Below are 19,895 nucleotides of genomic sequence, written 5' to 3' on the forward strand. Positions count from 1 at the left end.
GGACATGAGTTGCGCTTACTTCACCAGTCTGAATTTTCCCTCCTGATTCCATTTCCTAAATGTCCAGCATGTGCCAGAAGAAAACAACCTCCTTGCCTTCTTTCTTACCTGTTACATCTTTTTTTTCCTCCGGCCTCCGGGAAAGAGGCTTCCATCTTTAATTGACTCAGTTCTCCCAGAGTCAGGGCTGGAAGGAGAAGTGGCAGCAGTTTTGTGACTCTCAGGCCTCAAATCCACAAGTCTTTGTCCATCCAATAAAAGGTATTTATTAAATAATCTTTATCCTGAAACCTACCTTCATTCATCCAATAATAGCCAACCAGCTTCTGGGCAGCCTTTGAGGACCTGTGGTCTCCCTCTCTAAGATGGGACCATTTCAGCTCCAAGCTTTTAAAAAATAACTGAAATTAGCATATGGACACCCCACCCACAGTGTATGTTACTGGAGCCACCGCAGGGCCCAGGCACCCCTTTTACAGATGGGCATACTGAGGCTTAGTGAAGGGGTGTGACTTACTGAGAGCTGCACGGCTTGTCCTTGTCCACGAAAGCACCCAGGTTTAAGCTCAGGCTCTGACAATCCCTTCAGGCTGTTCCAGACCCCTCTCTGAATGTCAGAACTGAGAGGCTAAAGCCCAAGCTGGCCTGAGGGACCTCCCTCTTTCAGCGGTTTTTTTCTTCCTGTCCCTCTCTCTGCCTTGGTGTCTCTCTTTCACCTACTTGTCTCTCTTTCTCTCACCCTCCTTATTTCTCCCATGGAACCTCATTCTCATTCCCAGAAACCATTTCCCCTCTCCCCACCCCACCCCACCCAGTTATCGTACCACACAGAAGTCCTTTTGTCTTTAGAGATAGTAAAATCTCTCTCAGACCTTGCCCTCCAGCTGGGGCCCACTCCCTGCCTGGCTGGAGAGAGCTCCATTCAAAGACCTGGATGGAAAACAGGCCCCCTTTCCCCAGAGTCCCTGCATTGTCAACGGACTGAGCTGTCTTCCCTCTTGGTCATTCCCACCTGGGCTATGTCTTGTGCGTATCAACACCACCTCCCTCCGCCCCCAATAAAGTCCTTTGAGATCCCGTGCAATGGCTCTTTCTGGTCCCTGTCTCAGCTCTCTGGAGGGTCAAAAGAGGAGAGAGGGAAATGAAGTAGGGGAGATGGAGTGAGGGGAAACCAGCTCAAGAGGAAGGCCAGGGGAGGGGCTAACAGCCCCTCAGCCCCTCCTTTGCACCAGGTACATCAGCTAGATCACACGTGCATGTGTCTGTATTATCACTCCATTTTACAACTAAGAAAAATGAGGCTTAGCAGAAGTGCCCAGTAGTGAAATAAAAACAAGGACGCTGTTCTGAGTTCATGATTCTTAGATTATATCCCGCCTGCGTTTTTTGGGGAGGGGGCGCGTATTAAAATGTCCTTTCATTTATTATACAATGGTGATAATAAATGTTAGATTTCCTAAAAAATTATTAACGTACTTATATTGGACGGTGGGGGGGAAACACCTTGCCAACCCTATGTAAAACTCCCAAAATGTTCAGGAAATTTAAGTGGCATGTGACCCTCTGGATTCAATGGCATGGATAGGGTCACATAGCTAGTAAGGAGCAGACACGGGATCTGATTCCAGCTCCATGCAACCTCAATGCCTGTGCTGTTTTGAGTATCAGATCAGGATAACGAGAATGACCACTGGCACTTACGAGCTGCTAGTACACTCTTAATTTCAGTGAATTATCACTGCTATCTTAGGTGATAGGTACTGATCCCATCCCCATTTTACAGACATAAAAACTGAGGCCATAGAAGCTGGGTTTGAATATGCTCTGTATGACTCCAATGCCCAATGTCATAACCCGTTCACTCTCCTGCCTCTCAGCTAAGAAGGGAGAAACCCAGGGATTGGACAAGGGTAGAGACGATGAAGCAAAAAGTGCCACTGGGAATTCCAGATGACCTCCCAGTTTCCCCCATTTCTGAAACTGTCTCTGAGAAGAGCCCAGGTCAAGGAGAAATGAGCCAGGTGGGGAGGCTTGTGTTTGCCGTGCCTTGGCCCCTGCAGACCCGGGGGCAAGGACTCAGGTAGTCTCCTGGCTTGGTTAAGCTGCTGTTCCAACTGAAGTCGGGAATTTTTTTTTTTTTTTTTTTTTTTTGGCTGCATTGGGTCTTCATTGCTGTGCATGGCTTTCTCTAGTTGCGGCGAGCGGGGGCTACTCTTCGTTGCGGTGTACGGGCTTCTCATTGCGGTGGCTTCTCTTATTGTGGAGCACGGGATCTAGGTGCACGGGCTTCAGTAGTTGTGGCACACAGGCTCAGTAGTTGTGGCTCATGGGCTTAGTTGCTCCATGGCGTGTGGGATCTTCCCGGACCAGGGCTTGAACCCGTGTCCCCTGCATTGACAGGCAGATTCTTAACCACTGTGCCACCAGGGAAGTCCACCAGGGAACTTTTGCTGCAAGAAATCTGAAACAGCTTTCAAACCTCTGTAATATTTTATGGTTTTTGAAGATCTTCATCCCCCAATCCCATCTGATCTCTCATTTGCTCATACATTCACCAACCAAGAGGGTTAAGAGCATGGACTCGAGCCAGACTGCCTCGGCACAAATTTAACTCAGTGGCCAAGTGTGCTTGCGTGAGTCAAGATCTTAGTGCCTCAGTCTCACCTATAAATGGGGACACTAATCACATCTGCCTCATTAGTCCTTCAAAACATTAAATGAATGAATACATGGAAAGCACTTGCAACAGTACCTGGCGCTAGTGTAGATGGCTATTTTTAAAGTTCAACATCGGGATTCCCTGGTGGCACAGTGGTTAAGAGTCCGCCTGCCAATGCAGGGGACACGGGTTCGATCCCTGGTCCGGGAAGATCCCACATGCCACGGAGCAACTAAGCCCGTGCACCACAACTACTGAGCCTGTGCTCTAGAGCCTGTGAGCCACAACTACTGAGCCCGCATGCCACAACTACTGAAGCCCGTGCTCCACAACAAGAGAAGCCACCACAACGAGAAGCCTGCACACCGCAACGAAGAGTAGCCCCTGCTCGCTGCAACTAGAGAAAGCCCACGCGCAGCCACAAAGACCCAACGCAGCCAAAAAATAAAAAATAAAAGTTCAACATCAAGAGGGAGGAGAGAGATGACATAGTCACTGAAATGGAAGAGGAAGCTATGGAAGGAAGTTGATTTTCTTTGGCCGTGCAGCATTCAGGATCTTATTTCACCCACCAGGGATCGAACCCACATGCCCTGCAGTGGAAACATGGAGTCTTAACCACTGGACTGTGAAGAAAGTCCCAGAAGTTGCTTTTTTAATAAAAGAGATATTGTAGCATATTTAAATATTGATAGGATTCTGTCTCTAGAAATTTGTCCTACAGATATACTCCCCACATCTGGGTCAGGACATTTTTGAAGTTTATGAAGACATTCACTTTATGTAGTGGCAAAAGCCTGGAGACAACCTTAGTGTCCAGCAATAGGAGACTAGAAAAATCACCTATAGGACATTCACACAATACGTAGCCACTCAAAGAATGAGGCAGGTATGTTGGCATGGAGATAGCCCTTAGACACTAAGGAAGGAAAAGTAAGTGACAGAGAGTGTGTTTAATATGTTCCTGTGTATTTATATGCATTTACATGTGTGTATGTCTGAGTCAGCTTGGGCTGCCATAACAAAATACCATAGACGGGTGGCTTAACCAAGAGAAAATTTTTTCCCATCCTGCAGGCTGAAAGTCTGAGCTCAAAGTACCAGTATAGTTGGGTTCTGGTGCGATCTCCCTTCCTGGCTTGCAGACAACTACTTCTCACTATGTCTGCATATGGTGGGGGCAGGAGAGAGAGAGAGAGGGCGCCGTCATGTCTCTTCTTATAAGGGCACTAATCCTATTGGATCAGGACGCCACCCTTATGACCTAATTTGATCTTATTTAGTTCCATAAAGGCCCTGTCTTCAAATACAATCACATTGGGAGTTAGATCTTCAACATATGAGTTTTGGGAGGACACAGTTCTGTCCATAGAAGTGTATGGGTGTATAATTTCTGGAAATACATACAAGAATTTGTTTAAAAGTTCAATAGAGTGAGATGTGGGAACTAAAGTAGGAGAAAGTCTTATATTTCATTTTATGCTGTTAGTACAATTTTCATTTTTAACACATGAATTTACTACTGGCTTCATTTATAAAACTAGTTTAGGACTTCCCTGGTGGTGCAGTGGTTGAGAGTCCGCCTGCCGACGCAGGGGACACGGGTTCGTACCCCAGTCCGGGAAGATCTCACATGCTGCGGAGCAGCTGGGCCCGTGAGCCATGGCCACTGAGCCTGCATGACCGGAGCCTGTGCTCCGCAATGGGAGAGGCCACAACAGTGAGAGGCCTGCGTACCGCAAAAAAAAAAAAAAAAGACTAGTTTAAAGTAAATGGAAGCAAAAGGAAAGATCACATCACATGGTTAAAGTTAAAAAGACTGACAGCAACAAACAGTGATAAGGATGTGGAGTAAATAAGAGCTCTCTTACCTTGCTGGTGGGAATGTAAAATGGTACGGCCACTTTGGACAATAGTTTTGGAGTTTCTTATAAATTAAACATATACATATCATATCAACCATCAATTCCTTTCCTAGAAATTTAACCAAGGGAAATGAAAACATATGCCTGCAAGAAGACTTGTCCATGAATGTACATCACTGCTTAATTCATAATTGTCCCAAACCGGAGATAACCCCAATCAATGTCCGTTACAAGGTGAATGGATGAACAAGTTGCAGTATATTCATTCAATGGAATAATACTCAGCAAGAAAAAAGGACACTAACACAGGTGAAACTCACAAATATGCTGAGCAAAAAAGCCAGACACAAGAGTAAATCCTGTCTGATTCTATGACACTCTAGAAAAGACAAATCTACTCTAGTGTGACAAGCAGCAGATCAGCAGTTACCTGGAGTGGGAGGTGCTGGGGGGCTTAATTGCAGAGGAATAAAGGGAACTTCTGGGGGCAATGGAAATGTTCTGTATCTTAAGGTTATAGTTCCATAGGTGTGTACATTTGTCGAAACTCATAAAACTATACACCTAAAAAAGGGTACATTTTATTATATGTATATTATACCTCAGTAAAGTTGATTTTTAAAGCTTAAAGGGGGAGAGGTTGAATATATAGGAGAACTCACACATGGTCATGTGGGGCTCCTGACAGTGGGAAGAGGGAGGGTGTGGCCCCACGTGGATCTGGAAGGAAGGAGGTGAACAAAGTGCAGATGCAGGTGAATTTTTTTTTTTTTTTTTTTTTTTTTTTGCGTTACACGGGCCTCTCACTGTTGTGGCCTCTCCCGTTGCAGAGCACAGGCTCCGGACGCACAGGCGCAGCGGCCATGGCTCACAGGCCCAGCCGCTCCACGGCATGTGGGATCTTCCTGGGCCGGGGCACGAACCCGTGTCCCCTGCATCGGCAGGTGGACTCTCAACCACTGCGCCACCAGGGAAGCCCGATGCAGGTGAATTTTTGTGGGGAGTTGAGGCTGGTCCAGGTTGAAGGCTTCTATTTTCTCTGTGAAGAAGGTAGAGTCTCAGCCTGCTGAGAATGAGATGGAAAAGTTTTGAGGAGAGAAAAGATCTGAAATAGAGGCAGAAAATAGAAAAGCAAGGAGAAGAGAAACAGAGTGGAAGTTCCAGGCAGTGTGGAGGGACCTGTTGAAATTCTTGGTCATTAATCTCTGGTGGCCCTCATCTGTCTCGCTAAGTGATTTTTTTTTTTCAACAGTGATTGGCTGCTGGTTCATAGGCATGAAGAAAGCAAGATACTTAGGCTCTTCCAGGCTTGGGTTTTTGTCAGGTGGCTAGAAGGAAAGGAACTGAGACAGAAGCAAGAGAGAAACTAAGACGATGGACTGTGGGCTTCAAACTGGACAGGAGGAAACTAAGACAGGAAGGTGCAACAGGTAGGGAGGAAACAGAAGGAACAAAGGACTGGAGACACCCCAGTGTCCATCAGTAGGGGATGAGAGGTCCCCTTGAGGCTGCTGAGCAAGCACACTGGGAAGAAGAGACTGTGGACAGAGAGGAATAGATCAATTAGCTAGTTTAGAAGTGAAGCAACACGTGAGGTAGGTGTTACTATGGGAAAATGAAATAATGTACCCAAAACTATACAGCAAGATGATGGTGGAGCTGGGGTTTTCTGACTTTTCTGAGTCCCAGGTTTTCCTACTTCTCATTTGAGCCTCCCCATCATGATGAAGACCTTGAGCTCAGGATTCCAAGTCAGGCTGTGAGACCCAACATTGGGATAAAAGAAATGGGACTGTTCCCCCAAAAGCCAGATGGTAGCCTAGTATGCAGGACAGCCAAGGTGCAAGATGGCTCTGCATTCCAAGGCCAGGATGCAGATTTCGGCAGTAGGTTGTGTTTTGTGTGGTGAAGGAGACCAACGGACCGGTGGAGGGAGCAGGTAGAGTGCCTCTGACCCACGGGCCTGGAGGCATACTTGTGTTTCTCCATTCCTCGTAGCGCTCACCATCTGTAATTATGTCTTTGCAATAATATCTTTAATGTTATCTAATTAATGCCCATCTCCTCCATTAGTCCACAATTCCATGGGTGCAGAGATGATGTCTCTTTGCTCATTTCTATATCACTGGAGTCTAGCACAGAGCCTGGTATACAGTAGGTGCTCAATAAATATATGCTAGATAAAGGGGAATTGTGGGTTGTAATTCTAACTCCTCTTTGTACCAGCTGGGAGACTCCAGGCAAGCAACTTCTTTCTGTGCCTCAATTTCCTCATCTCAAGATTTAATTTAAACGAGGCAATGCCTGTTGCAACTCCCAGCATCCAGTAGGCGCTCAATAAATACAATCCCCCAGCTTCCTCCTTTTCTCCTCTACCCCTCCCTGTTGCCTCCTGCCACACCCATTGTTTGGAGCCATAAAACCCAACCCAGGTTGGACTCTCACCTCCTCATCCTCTCCTGGCCAGTCCTTTCCCTCAAGTGAGGGGTGAGGGGGCTGGTGTCCCCCACATTCTGGCTCCAAGAGCCCCCAACCCCAGAATGCAGGACTGGGGCCCTAGTGGACCTCTGGTCTGGCCAGCTTGTCATTGCCATGGCAACAGTGACAGTACCCAGCCACAGGTTCCCTAAGTAACTGGTTACTCTTTAACGTATCCACCCACCTTGGGTGATTAGAAGAATCAATAAGATAACCGGGCAGTGGCAGCTGGCTGCACTCACTGCCTTCCTGGTGGACTAGCTCCCGCTGTGGTTGTGTGTGGGCCCCAGGCTCCTCCATGCCCCCAGGTCTCCGGCTGGGCGGGCTTGGCCATGGTCAGTGTGAACGCGCCCCTCGGGGTTCCGGTGGAGAGTTCCTATGGTGAGTGGGGTCTGCAGTTGGGCTTCGGGGGAAGACTGGACATGGTGGGACCAACGTTAAGTTTGGGAGACCATGGGATGGCCCTCTACGTGTTTCCTAGCACCCCAAAGACCCTCTAAGGGCTTCTCCAGAATGGCAGGAAACCCGAGGGAGGCATGTGACTTGCTTCACTAAACTCCTAAACTGAGGCCTGGCGGAGCCGATATGGGAAGTACTTGGAGGGGCTGCAGGAGCCCCAGGGTAGGGGCTTGGCTCACTTTGCCTGCCCACAGAGACAGCCTGTGTGGGGATGCATCCTGGGGGTCTTTAGGAAATTTCACAGAGCGTGGAACTAGAAGCATCATCCTCATTTTGAAGCCTGCAGGGAAGCTCGCTGGGTCTCAGTCACGGAACTAGCTCCTGGTCTAGGTAGGATGGGACCCAAGGGGAGAGTCGGCCAGCCCCTCTAAGGAGGACCATCAGCTCTGGATAATTCAGCAAGGGGAAGCCATAGAAGGAAACGCACAGCCTGGGGCATCGGAAAATGAGAATGATCTTTGCTGTAAGTGTGTAACTTAGATGCAGGGTAAGGGAAGAGTGTGTTTTGGTGAAGGACTGAGGCTCTGCTGCTCCGGGTAACTCCAGAATTGGAAGTAACCCCGATGACCAACAATAGAGGATGGGTAAATAAAGCATGATGCCTCTTTAGGCTGGAATGCTATCCCGTTGTTGAAGGAAAAAAAATGCAGATCTGTTTGCAGATAGAGAAGGACCTCCAAGTAATTATGTGAAAAAAAGTAAGCTGAAGAGAGTATAGCATATTACATTTCTTATAACAGAACAGATATACTCATATATATGTACACGCCTTTGTATTTGCGTAGAAAATTAGTGGAAGGACACAAAGAAACCAGTAACAGAGATTTGTTTCTAAGGAGGGAAGTTCAAGAGAATGTTCATATTACTTTTTTGCACATTTTGGATTTTCAAAAATTTGGTGCATTTTATAAACTGATTTCAGTCACATGCATGCGCAGAGCTTGGCCTCTGGAATCCAGTAGATCTCGGCTCTTGTTCTGTGACTTTAGACAAATTACTCATCATTTCTGGGTCTTGGTTGCCTTCTCTCTGAAGTGGACAGAGGGTGTCTTAGGGGCTTCTTGCAGGCAGGACTAAAGGAAAGCGAGGGTGTGAGCCCTCGGCACCAGGCACGTCGTAAGGACTCAGTAAATATTCCTTGATATCATCATTAGCTAAGGGCGGATGGCCTCAAGGAATCAGGGACTGGTCTCTCGACTGGTCCAGGGGATCTTCTTTCTTTCACTATCAAGCAGGAGTATGTGAGGCCGTGGAAATGGCAGAGGCTGTGGAGCCAAAAACAGCCTGGGGACCTATCCCGCACACCAGCTCTGTGACCTTGGGCAAGTCACTTCCCATCTTTAAATCTATTTCCTCATCTGTAAAATGGAGAGAACAACAGGACCTATCTCACAGGGGGCGGTGGTTAGAGGAGATAGCATAGCTAAAGGGCTGGGCATGCCTGGGGGGCTTCATCCAAGGTTAAAACACAATTGTGAGACTTGGCTGACCCTGCGTCCAGAGGAAGACTCATCATCTCCCAATGGGTCAGATAGGGATGGATGGATGATGGAGGGATGGATGGGTGTTCTATGCCTATTACTGCATTTAATTCTCAAAACAGTTGTCTCAGATAAATAACATTATCATCTCCAAGGACAGAAGAGAAAACTAAAGTTTAGGATTGTTCAAAAAAAACCCATGTGACTCCAGACCTGACATTGTCCGTCTGTGCTGACCCTCTTGGCTCAGCTACAGATATGGCTGAGGAGAGAAAGAAGGGCTCCCATGCCCAGATTTGCAGCATGCATCAACAACAAGAGAACATTGCCATCCTGGAACAGCTGGGCATTTGCTGGTGTGTGTGTGTGTGTGTGTGAGAGTGTGTGTGTGTGTGTGAGAGAGAGAGAGAGAGAGAGAGAGAGAGAGAGACATTGGCTAAAAGACCCTGCTTTTCAGATAAAATAAATCTGGGTTAGCATTCTCGATCTGCCTTTTTTTTTTTTTAAGCTGTATAACCTACCCTTCTCTGAGTCTCAGATGTTTCATCTGTAAAGTAAACTAGGGGAGCCTGCTGGGAGGCTCTGGAAAGATGAACTTTCTGATTAAAAAAACAAGTGCTTTGAGTAAAACCCCTTCTTCTGGGATTCTCAACTGGGGAAAATAATAACCTCTGAAGGTTGCAATCACAGAGGTGAGTTGCTGGGTAAGGAACATGGTTCATAGCAGAGCCCTGGGAGAGGCAATGGAGGGCAAGGCTGTGGTTAGGATCACAAGAACTAATGTACAAGTGCTTAAGATGCAAACTATTATATATAGGACGGATAAACCACAAGGCCCTAGTGTACAGCACAGGGAATTCAGTATCCTATGATAAACCATAATGGAAAAGAATATGAAAAAGAGTATGTGTATGTATAACTGAGTCACTTTGCTGTACAGCAGAAATTAACACGACATTGTAAATCAACTATACTTCAATAAAAATTTAAAAATATATACACACATATATATATATACACAAGTGCTTAGAACAGTGCCTGGCACAAAGCAAGCACGAAATAAATCCCAACTGCTGTCTCACGTTTTTGAACCTTAGTAGGATAGTCTTTAATGAGCTTTGGTGTGGTGGTATTGGGCAAACTTGACCTTTCCCTGGTCTTGCAGTGCATCCACAGGACACTGGATTCAGCTTTATAGTTCTCATCACTACTCTGATCAAATCATTGTGTGTCTTGTCGCATCTGTCTCCCCCACTAGACTATAGACTCCATGAGGCCATGGACTTCAGTGCGTTGTTCAGCCTTGCACGTCTCACATGGTGACTGGCACAGAATAAGTGCTCAGTAAGCATTTGTTGGATGAATGAATTGAGGTCAGTTTTAAAGAAACAGCCCTATGACAATGGTCAGCAATGTCCACCAGGTCTGTACTCTTCCGTTCCTACCTCCCTGCCATCCTCACTGTGTTGGCTTTTGGTTCTCGATTTGCCCCATTACAGACCCAAGGTGGCTGTCACAGTATCAGGTATCACATTTGCAGTTAAGTGTCTGAAGCTGGAAGGGTTTTTCCTCCAAGCACTTGTTTCTTTTCCCCCAAAGCAAAAATTTCCCAGAAACCTCCCAGCAGACTTCCTTAGTTCAAGGAAAGCTGGGAAGTGTCTAATGGAAAGAAATGGGAACACACAGCAAAGGTTTAGACCAATGATGGTCTTTTCTTGTCTGGCACAATGCTGCTGCAAACCAAATTAGGGTTCCCTTATAACAGGTTTCTCAACTATGACACTACTGATATTTTGGCGTGGATAATTCTTTGCTGTAAAGGGACTGACCTGTAGGATCCTGCACTGTAGGATGTTTAGCAGCTTTCCTGGCTTCAACTCACTAGATGCTATAGCATACCTCCTGTCAGCTGTGCCAACCGAAAATGTCTCCTGCCATTTCCAAATGTGCCCTGGGCACATGAAACACCACTGTGTTATAAGGAAACAGGAATAGCTGCTGAGTAGGATCTGCAACAACTGAGTGTACTGTGACTCATGTTGCAGCATTTGCTTTGGGTGCCAGCATCTAGCTCAGTGCCAGATTTGGGGCTGTCCTTAGCAACTGTGAGGATAAGATGCTATGGTGTGCATATCTGTGTGCTAACCTAACTCCTGGCTCTGTTATTTTCCTACCCTTGTTTTGCTTTTAGCAAGCTTCCCTTGATGATTATTTATTTTGGCCCTTCGGGACTCTGCCATTTTTGTAAGCATCTCAAATCTCCTCGGGGGCAAGGTCTGTATATGTCTGATGCTTCTTGTTATACCCCGGGCTACCATAGGACCTGGTCCCACGTAGAACTTGAAGGAGGTTTATTTAATGAATGAATGAGAAGATGGATGAATGAATGAATGGATATCTGGGTGGGTAGATAGGTAGTTGCTTTGATGAATCAGTGTGATGGGCTGGTGAATGGATGGATGGATGGGAATGAAATGGAGAGATAGATGAATGAATGGTACAAATGAATGAATGAGTAGCAGGGAATATGGGCAGGTGGGTAGATGGATGGATGGAATAATGAATAGATGTGATGGATGGGTGAGTGGGTATGGTGGATGATGGATGGATGGGATGGATGGAAAGATATGTGAGTGGATGTGGCAAATGGATGAATAAATAACTGGAAAGATGCATGGATGGATGGATGGATGGATGAGGTGATGGGTGAGTGGGCAGATGAATAGATAGATGGATGGATGGATGGATGGATGGACGGTTGGATGGACAAGATGGGCTGGTCTTGGACATCAGTACCTGCAAGTAAAGAGACAAGGGGTGACTTGGCCACTGGTCAACAATCCTCTTTCAGGGCAGTATATCTAAGTGTCAGATGAGCCGGATTTTTCCTGGGGACATAGGACTAGTTCCTTTGACTAGTGGCATCAGCCTCAGGTCAGATCAGAAGCTGTCGTCAGAGGCGGTTTAGTTAAGTGGCTCTCCCACTTAAAGCTGTGGGAGGCTGGACACTTTGCCCAGCTCTCTGATCATCAATTTCTTCATCTACCAAATGAACCTTGGTCGTTGTGAAGATCCATGAGCTCACGAAGGCGAAAAGGTATCATAAACTATAAAGTGCTTTGTCTCCCTGAATGGTTGGTTGATGAGCCCAAAATTGGATAGGGCCCCAGATACTGGCCAGCAACGGGACTATATCAGATACCAGGCATGGTTGTTCCCACCCTTCATTCTCAAAATAGAGTCTCCCTCACCCTTCCTGCCTTTCTCCCCTGTCCATAGTACCTTCCTTTCCCACGTCAATTTGATTTCAGCCTCTATGGTTCAATGGTTTATGAATCTTGCTGCATATGGGGAATTTTCTTAAGATGACATCTTTTGGGGGCTCCACTCCAGACCTGAATCAGAATCTTCTGGGATGAGTTCCAAGAATCTTTAAATTTTTATTAAGTTCCTTAAGTGATTTGGGGTGTTGGGTCAGCTGGCGTTTGGAAACCATTGCCTAATTTTGTCCCATTTTATAAAGGGAGGATGTAGATACCCAGAGTGCATCCTGTCCTCATCCGGAAAACTCCTGCATTCGTTAATTCATTGTTCACTCATTCATTTCTTCAACAAATGACCACTGGGGGCTTATGGTACGCAAAGCATTCTGCTAGGCTCTGGGGGAATGTAGGAGAATATAAAGTATGGCTTTAGATCTTGGAGAGCATCCAATCTGGTGGGGTAAACAGATGAACCAGCAGCAATCAAAGACAGAGTGCCATAACAGGGGTGAACAGGGCACAGTGGGAGGACAAAGGGGCTTAGGAAGAGGGGAAGGGGTCAGGGACCTCTTGACCCTGGAGGAGTGAATTGATATCTAAGCTGAAACCTGAAGGTTTAGCAGGAGTCAGCCAGGAGGAGAGAGGGAGGGGGACCAGCAGATGCAAAGGCACTGATTTTATTTAACATTTGACTGCAGTGAATTCCATCCTTAATTGAAAGTATCTTGGGACTTTTCTGATTGTTCCATAAAGGATTTATCTTGTCCCTAAGAAGATTATGAGAGGTTTAAATGCAGGAACTACGCCTTCCATTTTTTTTCTGACTCACATGCCTCTAGCATAAGGGTGGACCTCTGCAGAGGAAAGAAATTTATTTCCATATAAGTCCCTTCTATGTAATGGGCAGGATGCCGGCTACTTTATAGGTTTTTCTCCCTTTTAATCTTTGCAATACCCGTCAAGGTGGGAAATATTATTCCCACTTCATAAACAGGGAAACTGAGATTCAGTGTTGTTAAGTAAGTTTCCCTGTATCACCCAGTGACGGATTGAGATCTAGTCTGCCTGGTGCTAAACCTTCATTCTTTTGGCTATGCTGTTACCTCTTATAATAGCATTTGAGAGGCTGCATAACACCTTGGTTTGCGGCTCAGACTCTGGTGTCAGACTGCCTGGGCTCATATGGCCGCCTACTAGCCATATGGCTTTGGGTAAATTACTTAATTTTCTGTGTCTCAGTTTCTTGATCTGTCAAATGGTGTGATAATAACAGCATCTACTTTGTAGGGTTGTGAGAATTAAATGAGGTTGATGCCTGTAAAGCTTTGAGTGTCTGGCACGTAGAAAGTGCTACGTAAATTTTATGCATTGTTGTTGTTATTATTATACCTGCTATGTGAGAGGGACTGAATGCTTCCTACGTGTGAGGCATCTTTTAGCTGCTGTGGAACAAACAGAGATGAATGAGGGGCTATGTAACTGGTTCCAGGCTGCAGGTCCTTGGCTGGACAAAGCTTGGTCCTGAGCCTTCAGATGCCCTCTGAGGCCTGAGGTTGGCTCTCGGGGGCTTGGCTTGTGAGTCTGGGCCTGTGTAGAGCAAACTGAAGGCATGGGAATGGGGGGAACAGACCTGGCCTGGCCACAGCCCTGAGAAATGGCTCTGGGCCCAGGCAGCTGTTTGTGACCTCACTCAAGTCCTTTTCCTACTGGTGCCCTGCCTCCTCGTCTGATAAATGGAGCCCTGTGCCTGGCTCAGTGGCCATTACACAATATTCACTGGAGCCCTAGGAGTCAAGAAAGATGCCTCAGAGTTCACTTTGAGGCCAGTGGGGGCCTTGGGGGTGGGGTTCAAACAGACCAGGCTCTTAGGTTCCCCCACACCACAACCTCTGGTTTAACCAGAGATGCTGCATTTTGACTTTTGATGGAAGTGTTTAATGAAAGGATTCCATGGTTAAAAAATGCGTGGACCAGACCAGTGTGTTTCAAACCGCAATCTTGACCCATTAATGGGTCATGCAATGTATCGGGTTGTATTAGTTATGGCAATGCTTCCTGTTGGAACAAAAAAACAAACCTAACGTAAGTTAGAAGTTTACTTACTTCTGTCACATAGTCATCCAGGGACCCCAGAAGTGACCCTGGCTCAGAGTGACATTTATCATTTCTATTCACATTCTATTGGTCAGTACTAGTCACCTGGCCTTGGCCAAATGCAAAGGAGTCTGGGATATGTGGTCCTTAGATGGGCAGCTTTTTTCCAGGAATAGCTCTGAACTACGGAAGGAGGAGTGAATTTGTTGGTACACAGCTGACCACCTCTGCCATGGGACCATGGTCACATTCACAAATACAAACACACACAGTCAAATATGTATAACATATATGAATACACAATTTTTTACATTAAACATTCTAATAAAATAAGAGCACAGAGAGATATATAGATAGTGATAAAGCAAATGTGACAGTATGCTACCAATTGATGAATCTAGGTAAAGGATACATTAGTGCCCACTGTATTATTCTTTGAATCTTTTGTAGGTTTGAAATTGTTCAAAGTAAAGTGTTGGGGGACATGTAATTGTTAAAATTTGTTAGACTTACGAACAGAATAAAATATAACAAATAGCGTAAGATTTAATTTAGGCTTAGGGGTTTTGAATTATAACTTTAATACAGGAGTTGGCAAACTTTTTCTGTAAAAGGCCAGATAGTAAATATTTTAGGCCTTGCAGGCCAGATGGGATCTGTAGCAACTACTCAGCTCTGCTCTTGTAGCACAAAAGCAGCCATCAACAATAAATACATGAATGAGTGTGGCATGTTCCAATAAAACTTTATTTATAAATATAGGCACTGGGCCAGATTTGGCTCAGAGGTTGTAATTTGCTGACTCTTGCAAACTGAAAAATATATTGAATATATTTTTTAAAGCCTTTAAAGCACATATATGATTCCTAGAGTACAATTCAACAGTTTTCATTAGAAATTACGGATCAGCAGTATCCAAGCTGTTTAGGGACCCCGAGTCTGTTCATGTACCCTCACTGCACTGGACAAAATAATTTCAGCACATTGCTGTTCACATAACCAACCAATCATTTTCATTTCTTGTGTTTTCTTTGAATAAAAATGTACTATTTAAAAAATATGTTTATTGGGCTTCCCTGGTGGCGCAGTGGTTGAGAGTCCGCCTGCCGATGCAGGGGACACGCGTTCGTGCCCCGGTCCGGGAAGATCCCACATGCCACAGAGCGGCTGGGCCTGTGAGCCATGGCCGCTGAGTCTGCGCGTCCGGAGCCTGTGCTCCTGAAAGGGAGAGGCCACAGCAGTGAGAGGCCCACGTACCGCAAAAAAAAAAAATGCATATATATGTTTATTTAAGTATATTGTTCACACAGAAAAGAGTATGAATCATAAATCACAAATAGATTAATGAAATTTTATAAAGATGACCACTTTTTAAAACGGAAGTAAAATAGAACAGAAAACATCCTAGTGCATCTCATGTAGTCACAGTAAATTTCGTGTGTGAAAATTTTGTTCATTTCTATGGTAATGGATGTGTGTGTGGGGTTGTGATAATACCAACAATTTATAGATCACATACTAGGGCTTTACAAATAGTAACTCCTTACCTTCACAATGACCCTGTGAGGTAGGGGCTGTAATTGTCTTTACCCTTTTATAGATGAGGAAATGGAGCCACAGAGAAGTTTGAGTCACTCAGTGAAAGTGACAGATGCCTTAAGAGGTGATGCTAAGGTTCCAACCCAGGCAGTCAGGCTCCAGAGTCTGTGTTTTGACTACCACCTTTATTGCCACTGTATATAAAGTATGGGATGTAAATGTGTTACTTACTGAGGGTCATAGTCAAAAGGGTTTAAAAGTCACTGGACAGAATGTTCCCAAAGGTTCTTTATAGATCTAAAATAGCATACTTTTCCTTAAGTGTACCCACAGGGAACAGGGGCTGATTTTCAGTAGTACATTGACAAACACTTTTAAATCTTACTGAATTTATTTTACTGTGTGTTAGAAAAATTTATAACTAGAATATTGAAGCACTAATATAAAATATCCTTTATCCTTTAAAAGATTAATGTATGTCCTCAAAAGAAAGAAAATTATCAAGTAAATACTTACAGATAAATAAAATACAGGTGCTGGGCAAATATGGTAAAAATCATAAAGAGGAATGCAAATGTCTGGGGCTTTGGGGTCAGATACTGAACTTGGCATCAGAAGGCCCACATCTGGGTCCTGGACTATTCACTCCCTAGCTCTGGTTTATTTTATCTCTCTTTAAAAAAATTTTTATTTTATATTGGAATAGAGTTGATTTATTTATTTTTTACTATTTTGGTTTATTTTTTTATATCTTTATTGGAATATAATTGCTTCACAATGTTGTGTTAGTTTCTCCTGTACAACAAAATGAATCAGCTACATGTATATAGTTGATTTATAATGTTGTGTTAGTTTCAGGTGTACAGCAAAGTGATTCAGTTATACATATACATATATCTATTCTTTTTCAGATTCTTTTCCATTTTAGGTAATTACAGAGTATTGAGTAGAGTTCCCTGTGCTATACAGTAGGTCCTTGTTGATTATTTTATCTCTTTTTTTAAAAAATAAATTTATTTATTTATTTTTGGCTGCATTGGGTCTTTGTTGCTGCACGCGGGGCTTTCTCTAGTTGTGGTGAGCGAGGGCTACTCTTCGTTGCAGTGCGCAGGCTTCTCATTGCAGTGGCTTCTCCTGTTGTGGAGCACAGGCTCTAGGCACATGGGCTTCAGCAGCTGTGGTGACAGGCTCAGTAGTTGTGTTTCGTTGGTTCTAGAGTGCAGGCTCAGTAGTTGTGGCACACGGGCTTAGGTGCTCCGCGGCATGTGTGATCTTCCTGGACCAGGGCTCAAACCCATGTCCCCTGCATTGGCAGGCAGTTTCTTAACCACTGTGCCATGAGGGAAGCCTATTTTATCTCTTATAGAGTACTTACAATGGGCCAGGCACTGTTCTAAACACTTCATAAAAATTACCTCCTTTTAAAGTAACCTAAATGTCCATCAACAGAAGAATGGATAAAGAAGATGTGGTATATATATACAATGAAATACTACTCAGCCATAAAAAAGAATGAAGTAGTGCTATTTGCAGCAACATGGATGGACCTAGAGATAATCATACTAAGTGAAGTAAGTCAGACAAATACAAATATCATAATGATATCACTTATATGTGGAATCTAAAATATGATACAAATGAACATACAAAACAGAAGCAGTCTCAAAGACATAGAAAACAAACTTATTGTTACCAAATGGGAAAAGGGAGGCGGGATAAATTAGGAGTTTGGGATTAGTGGATATAAACTACTATATATAAAATAAATAAATGACAATGTCCTACTGTATAGCACAGGGAACTATATTCAATATCTTGTAATACCTTATAATGAAAAAGAATATATATATATATATATATATTTCCGAATCACTTTGCTGTACACCAGAAACTAACACAACACTGTAAATCAACTATACTTGAATTTTAAAAAATTACTTCTTTTAATCCTTACAACTGCCCATTGAGTAGGTATTGTCACCATACCCATTTCTCATTAGAGGTACCAAAGGCTCAGAGAGGTTAAAAAACCTACCCACACAGACTACAAGAGGCAGAGCTAGGCTTCAAGCCCAGGCATTGTATTAGTAAGGACAAAGATGTTAAAAAAAACAAAACAAAAAAACAGACAGTAGCATGGTGGTTGACAGGGCTAGGGGTGGGGGAAATGGGGAAATGTTGGTTAAAAGATACAAACTTTCAGTTACAAGATAAATAAGTTCTGAGTATATAATGTACAGCATGGTGACTATGGTTCATAATACTTGTATACTTGAAATTTGTTAAGAGTAGATCGTAGGCATTCTCACCAAAAAAAAAAAAAAAGTAACTATATGAGGCAATGGATGTGTTAATTAACTTGGTTGCAGGAATCATTTCACTATATATATATATATATATATATACCTAATCATCACGTTGTACACTTTAAGTGCATTACAATTTTATTTGTCAATTATACCACAATAAGGATGCTGGGGAAAAGAAAGGACAATACTAGCTGGTATTGTAATGTAAGATAGAAGAGTTTATCTCCTTCACACAGGGATCCTGGCTCCTTCCATCTTGTTTGGAAGATAGGTTTTATTTTAACCACCCCACTGTGATAGGTGGAATTTCCTTTATCATTCTGGGCTCCAGCTCCTCCTCTGAAAATAGGGTTAATAATGCTGGTTCCACGACAGCTCTGCAGATCAAGGGGATGGGTACAAAGGTCTTCTGCAAACTGCAACCAATTCCAGTGGATTTCAAGAGTTAGTGTTACTTATCAAGAGTTAGTGTTACTTATGTTGGCCAACACCTACCTTATAGTGTTATTGTAAAGATTAATTGAGATATTGCATGGAAACGCCTTCGTTCATGTACAGGCTCCACCAGCTGTGAACAGTAGTAAGAATAATAGTGCAGTTAGGCAAATGAAACAATGAATATTGACTTACCTCCAAACTGGAAAATAGTTTATAGCATCTTTCCTATTAGCAAATTAACCTATTACATCTAAGACTGAAAAATAAAGAAGTAGCAGTATAACCATGATATTTAGAAATATAAAAGACAACACCAGGAGGGAAGAAAACCTAGCTAAAATAGTTGCAAGTGGTTGCCCCTGAGCTGTGGGAATCAGGTTCAAGAAAGAGTGGATGGGACTTCCCTGGTGGTGCAGTGGTTAAGAATCCGTCTGCCAATGCAGGGGACACGGGTTCGAGCCCTGGTCCAGGAAGACCACACATGCCGTGGAGCAACTAAGCCTGTGTGCCACAACTACTGAGCCTGCGCTCTAGAGCCTGCGAGCCATAACTACTGAGCCCGCATGCTGCAACTACTGAAGCCCACACACCTAGAGACCGTGTTATGCACGGAGGTGCCTCTCCTCCACCAAAAAATAAATTAATTAATTAAAAAAAAGAAAGAAAGAGTGGGTGGGCAACTACTGCAATTTATTTATTTATTTATTTAAATTTATTTTGTATGTATGTATTTATTTATTTATTTTTGGCTGCATTGGGTCTTCATTGCTGCGCACAGGCTTTCTCTAGTTGTGGCGAGTGGGGGCTACTCTTCGTTGTGGTGCTCGGGCTTCCCGTGGTGGCTTCTCTTGTTGTGGAGCATGGGCTCTAGGCACACGGGCTTCAGTAGTTGCAGCACGTGGGCTCAGTAGTTATGGCTCATGGGCTCTAGAACACAGGCTCAGTAGTCGTGGCACACCGGCTTAGTTGCTCCCCGGCATGTGGGATCTTCCCGGACCAGGGCTCGAACCTGTGTCCCCTGCATTGGCAGGCGGATTCTCAACCACTGCGCCACCAGGCAAGCCCTACTGCAATTTATTATCAGTTTTGTAGAAGTATTTGATTTTTTCAATTGTGTACCTATAGAGCCTTCATAAAATTTTTGAAACAATTTTTAAATTAAAAAGGAAAAGGGAATAAACACTACTTCAGACACCCTCAACAATACTTGAAAACAAGAGTCCTGGGACAGAAAGCCGCAAAGGGAAAGGGCGGAGTTAAAGTTAGAAATTCAAGATACAATTGCATTTAAAATCCCTGCTGAATACCTT

At 44.2% G+C, this 19,895-nt stretch overlaps 1 protein-coding gene across 2 annotated transcripts in view; it reads left to right on the top strand.

The window, feature by feature from the left end:
- Positions 1 to 7,334: 7,334 nt before the first annotated feature.
- HNF4A (hepatocyte nuclear factor 4 alpha) overlaps positions 7,335 to 19,895 on the top strand; it is a gene marked incomplete at both ends in the record, with an annotated part of 59,428 nt that continues 46,867 nt past the window's right edge. For both annotated transcript variants that reach the window (XM_079718935.1, XM_079718937.1), the window contains one exon: positions 7,335 to 7,383. In XM_079718935.1, the coding sequence (XP_079575061.1) occupies positions 7,335 to 7,383 (49 nt within the window). The remainder of the gene's footprint in view (positions 7,384 to 19,895) is intronic.

Source organism: Hyperoodon ampullatus, assembly GCF_949752795.1.
Source record: "Hyperoodon ampullatus genome assembly, chromosome: 14".
NCBI lineage: Eukaryota > Metazoa > Chordata > Mammalia > Artiodactyla > Ziphiidae > Hyperoodon > Hyperoodon ampullatus.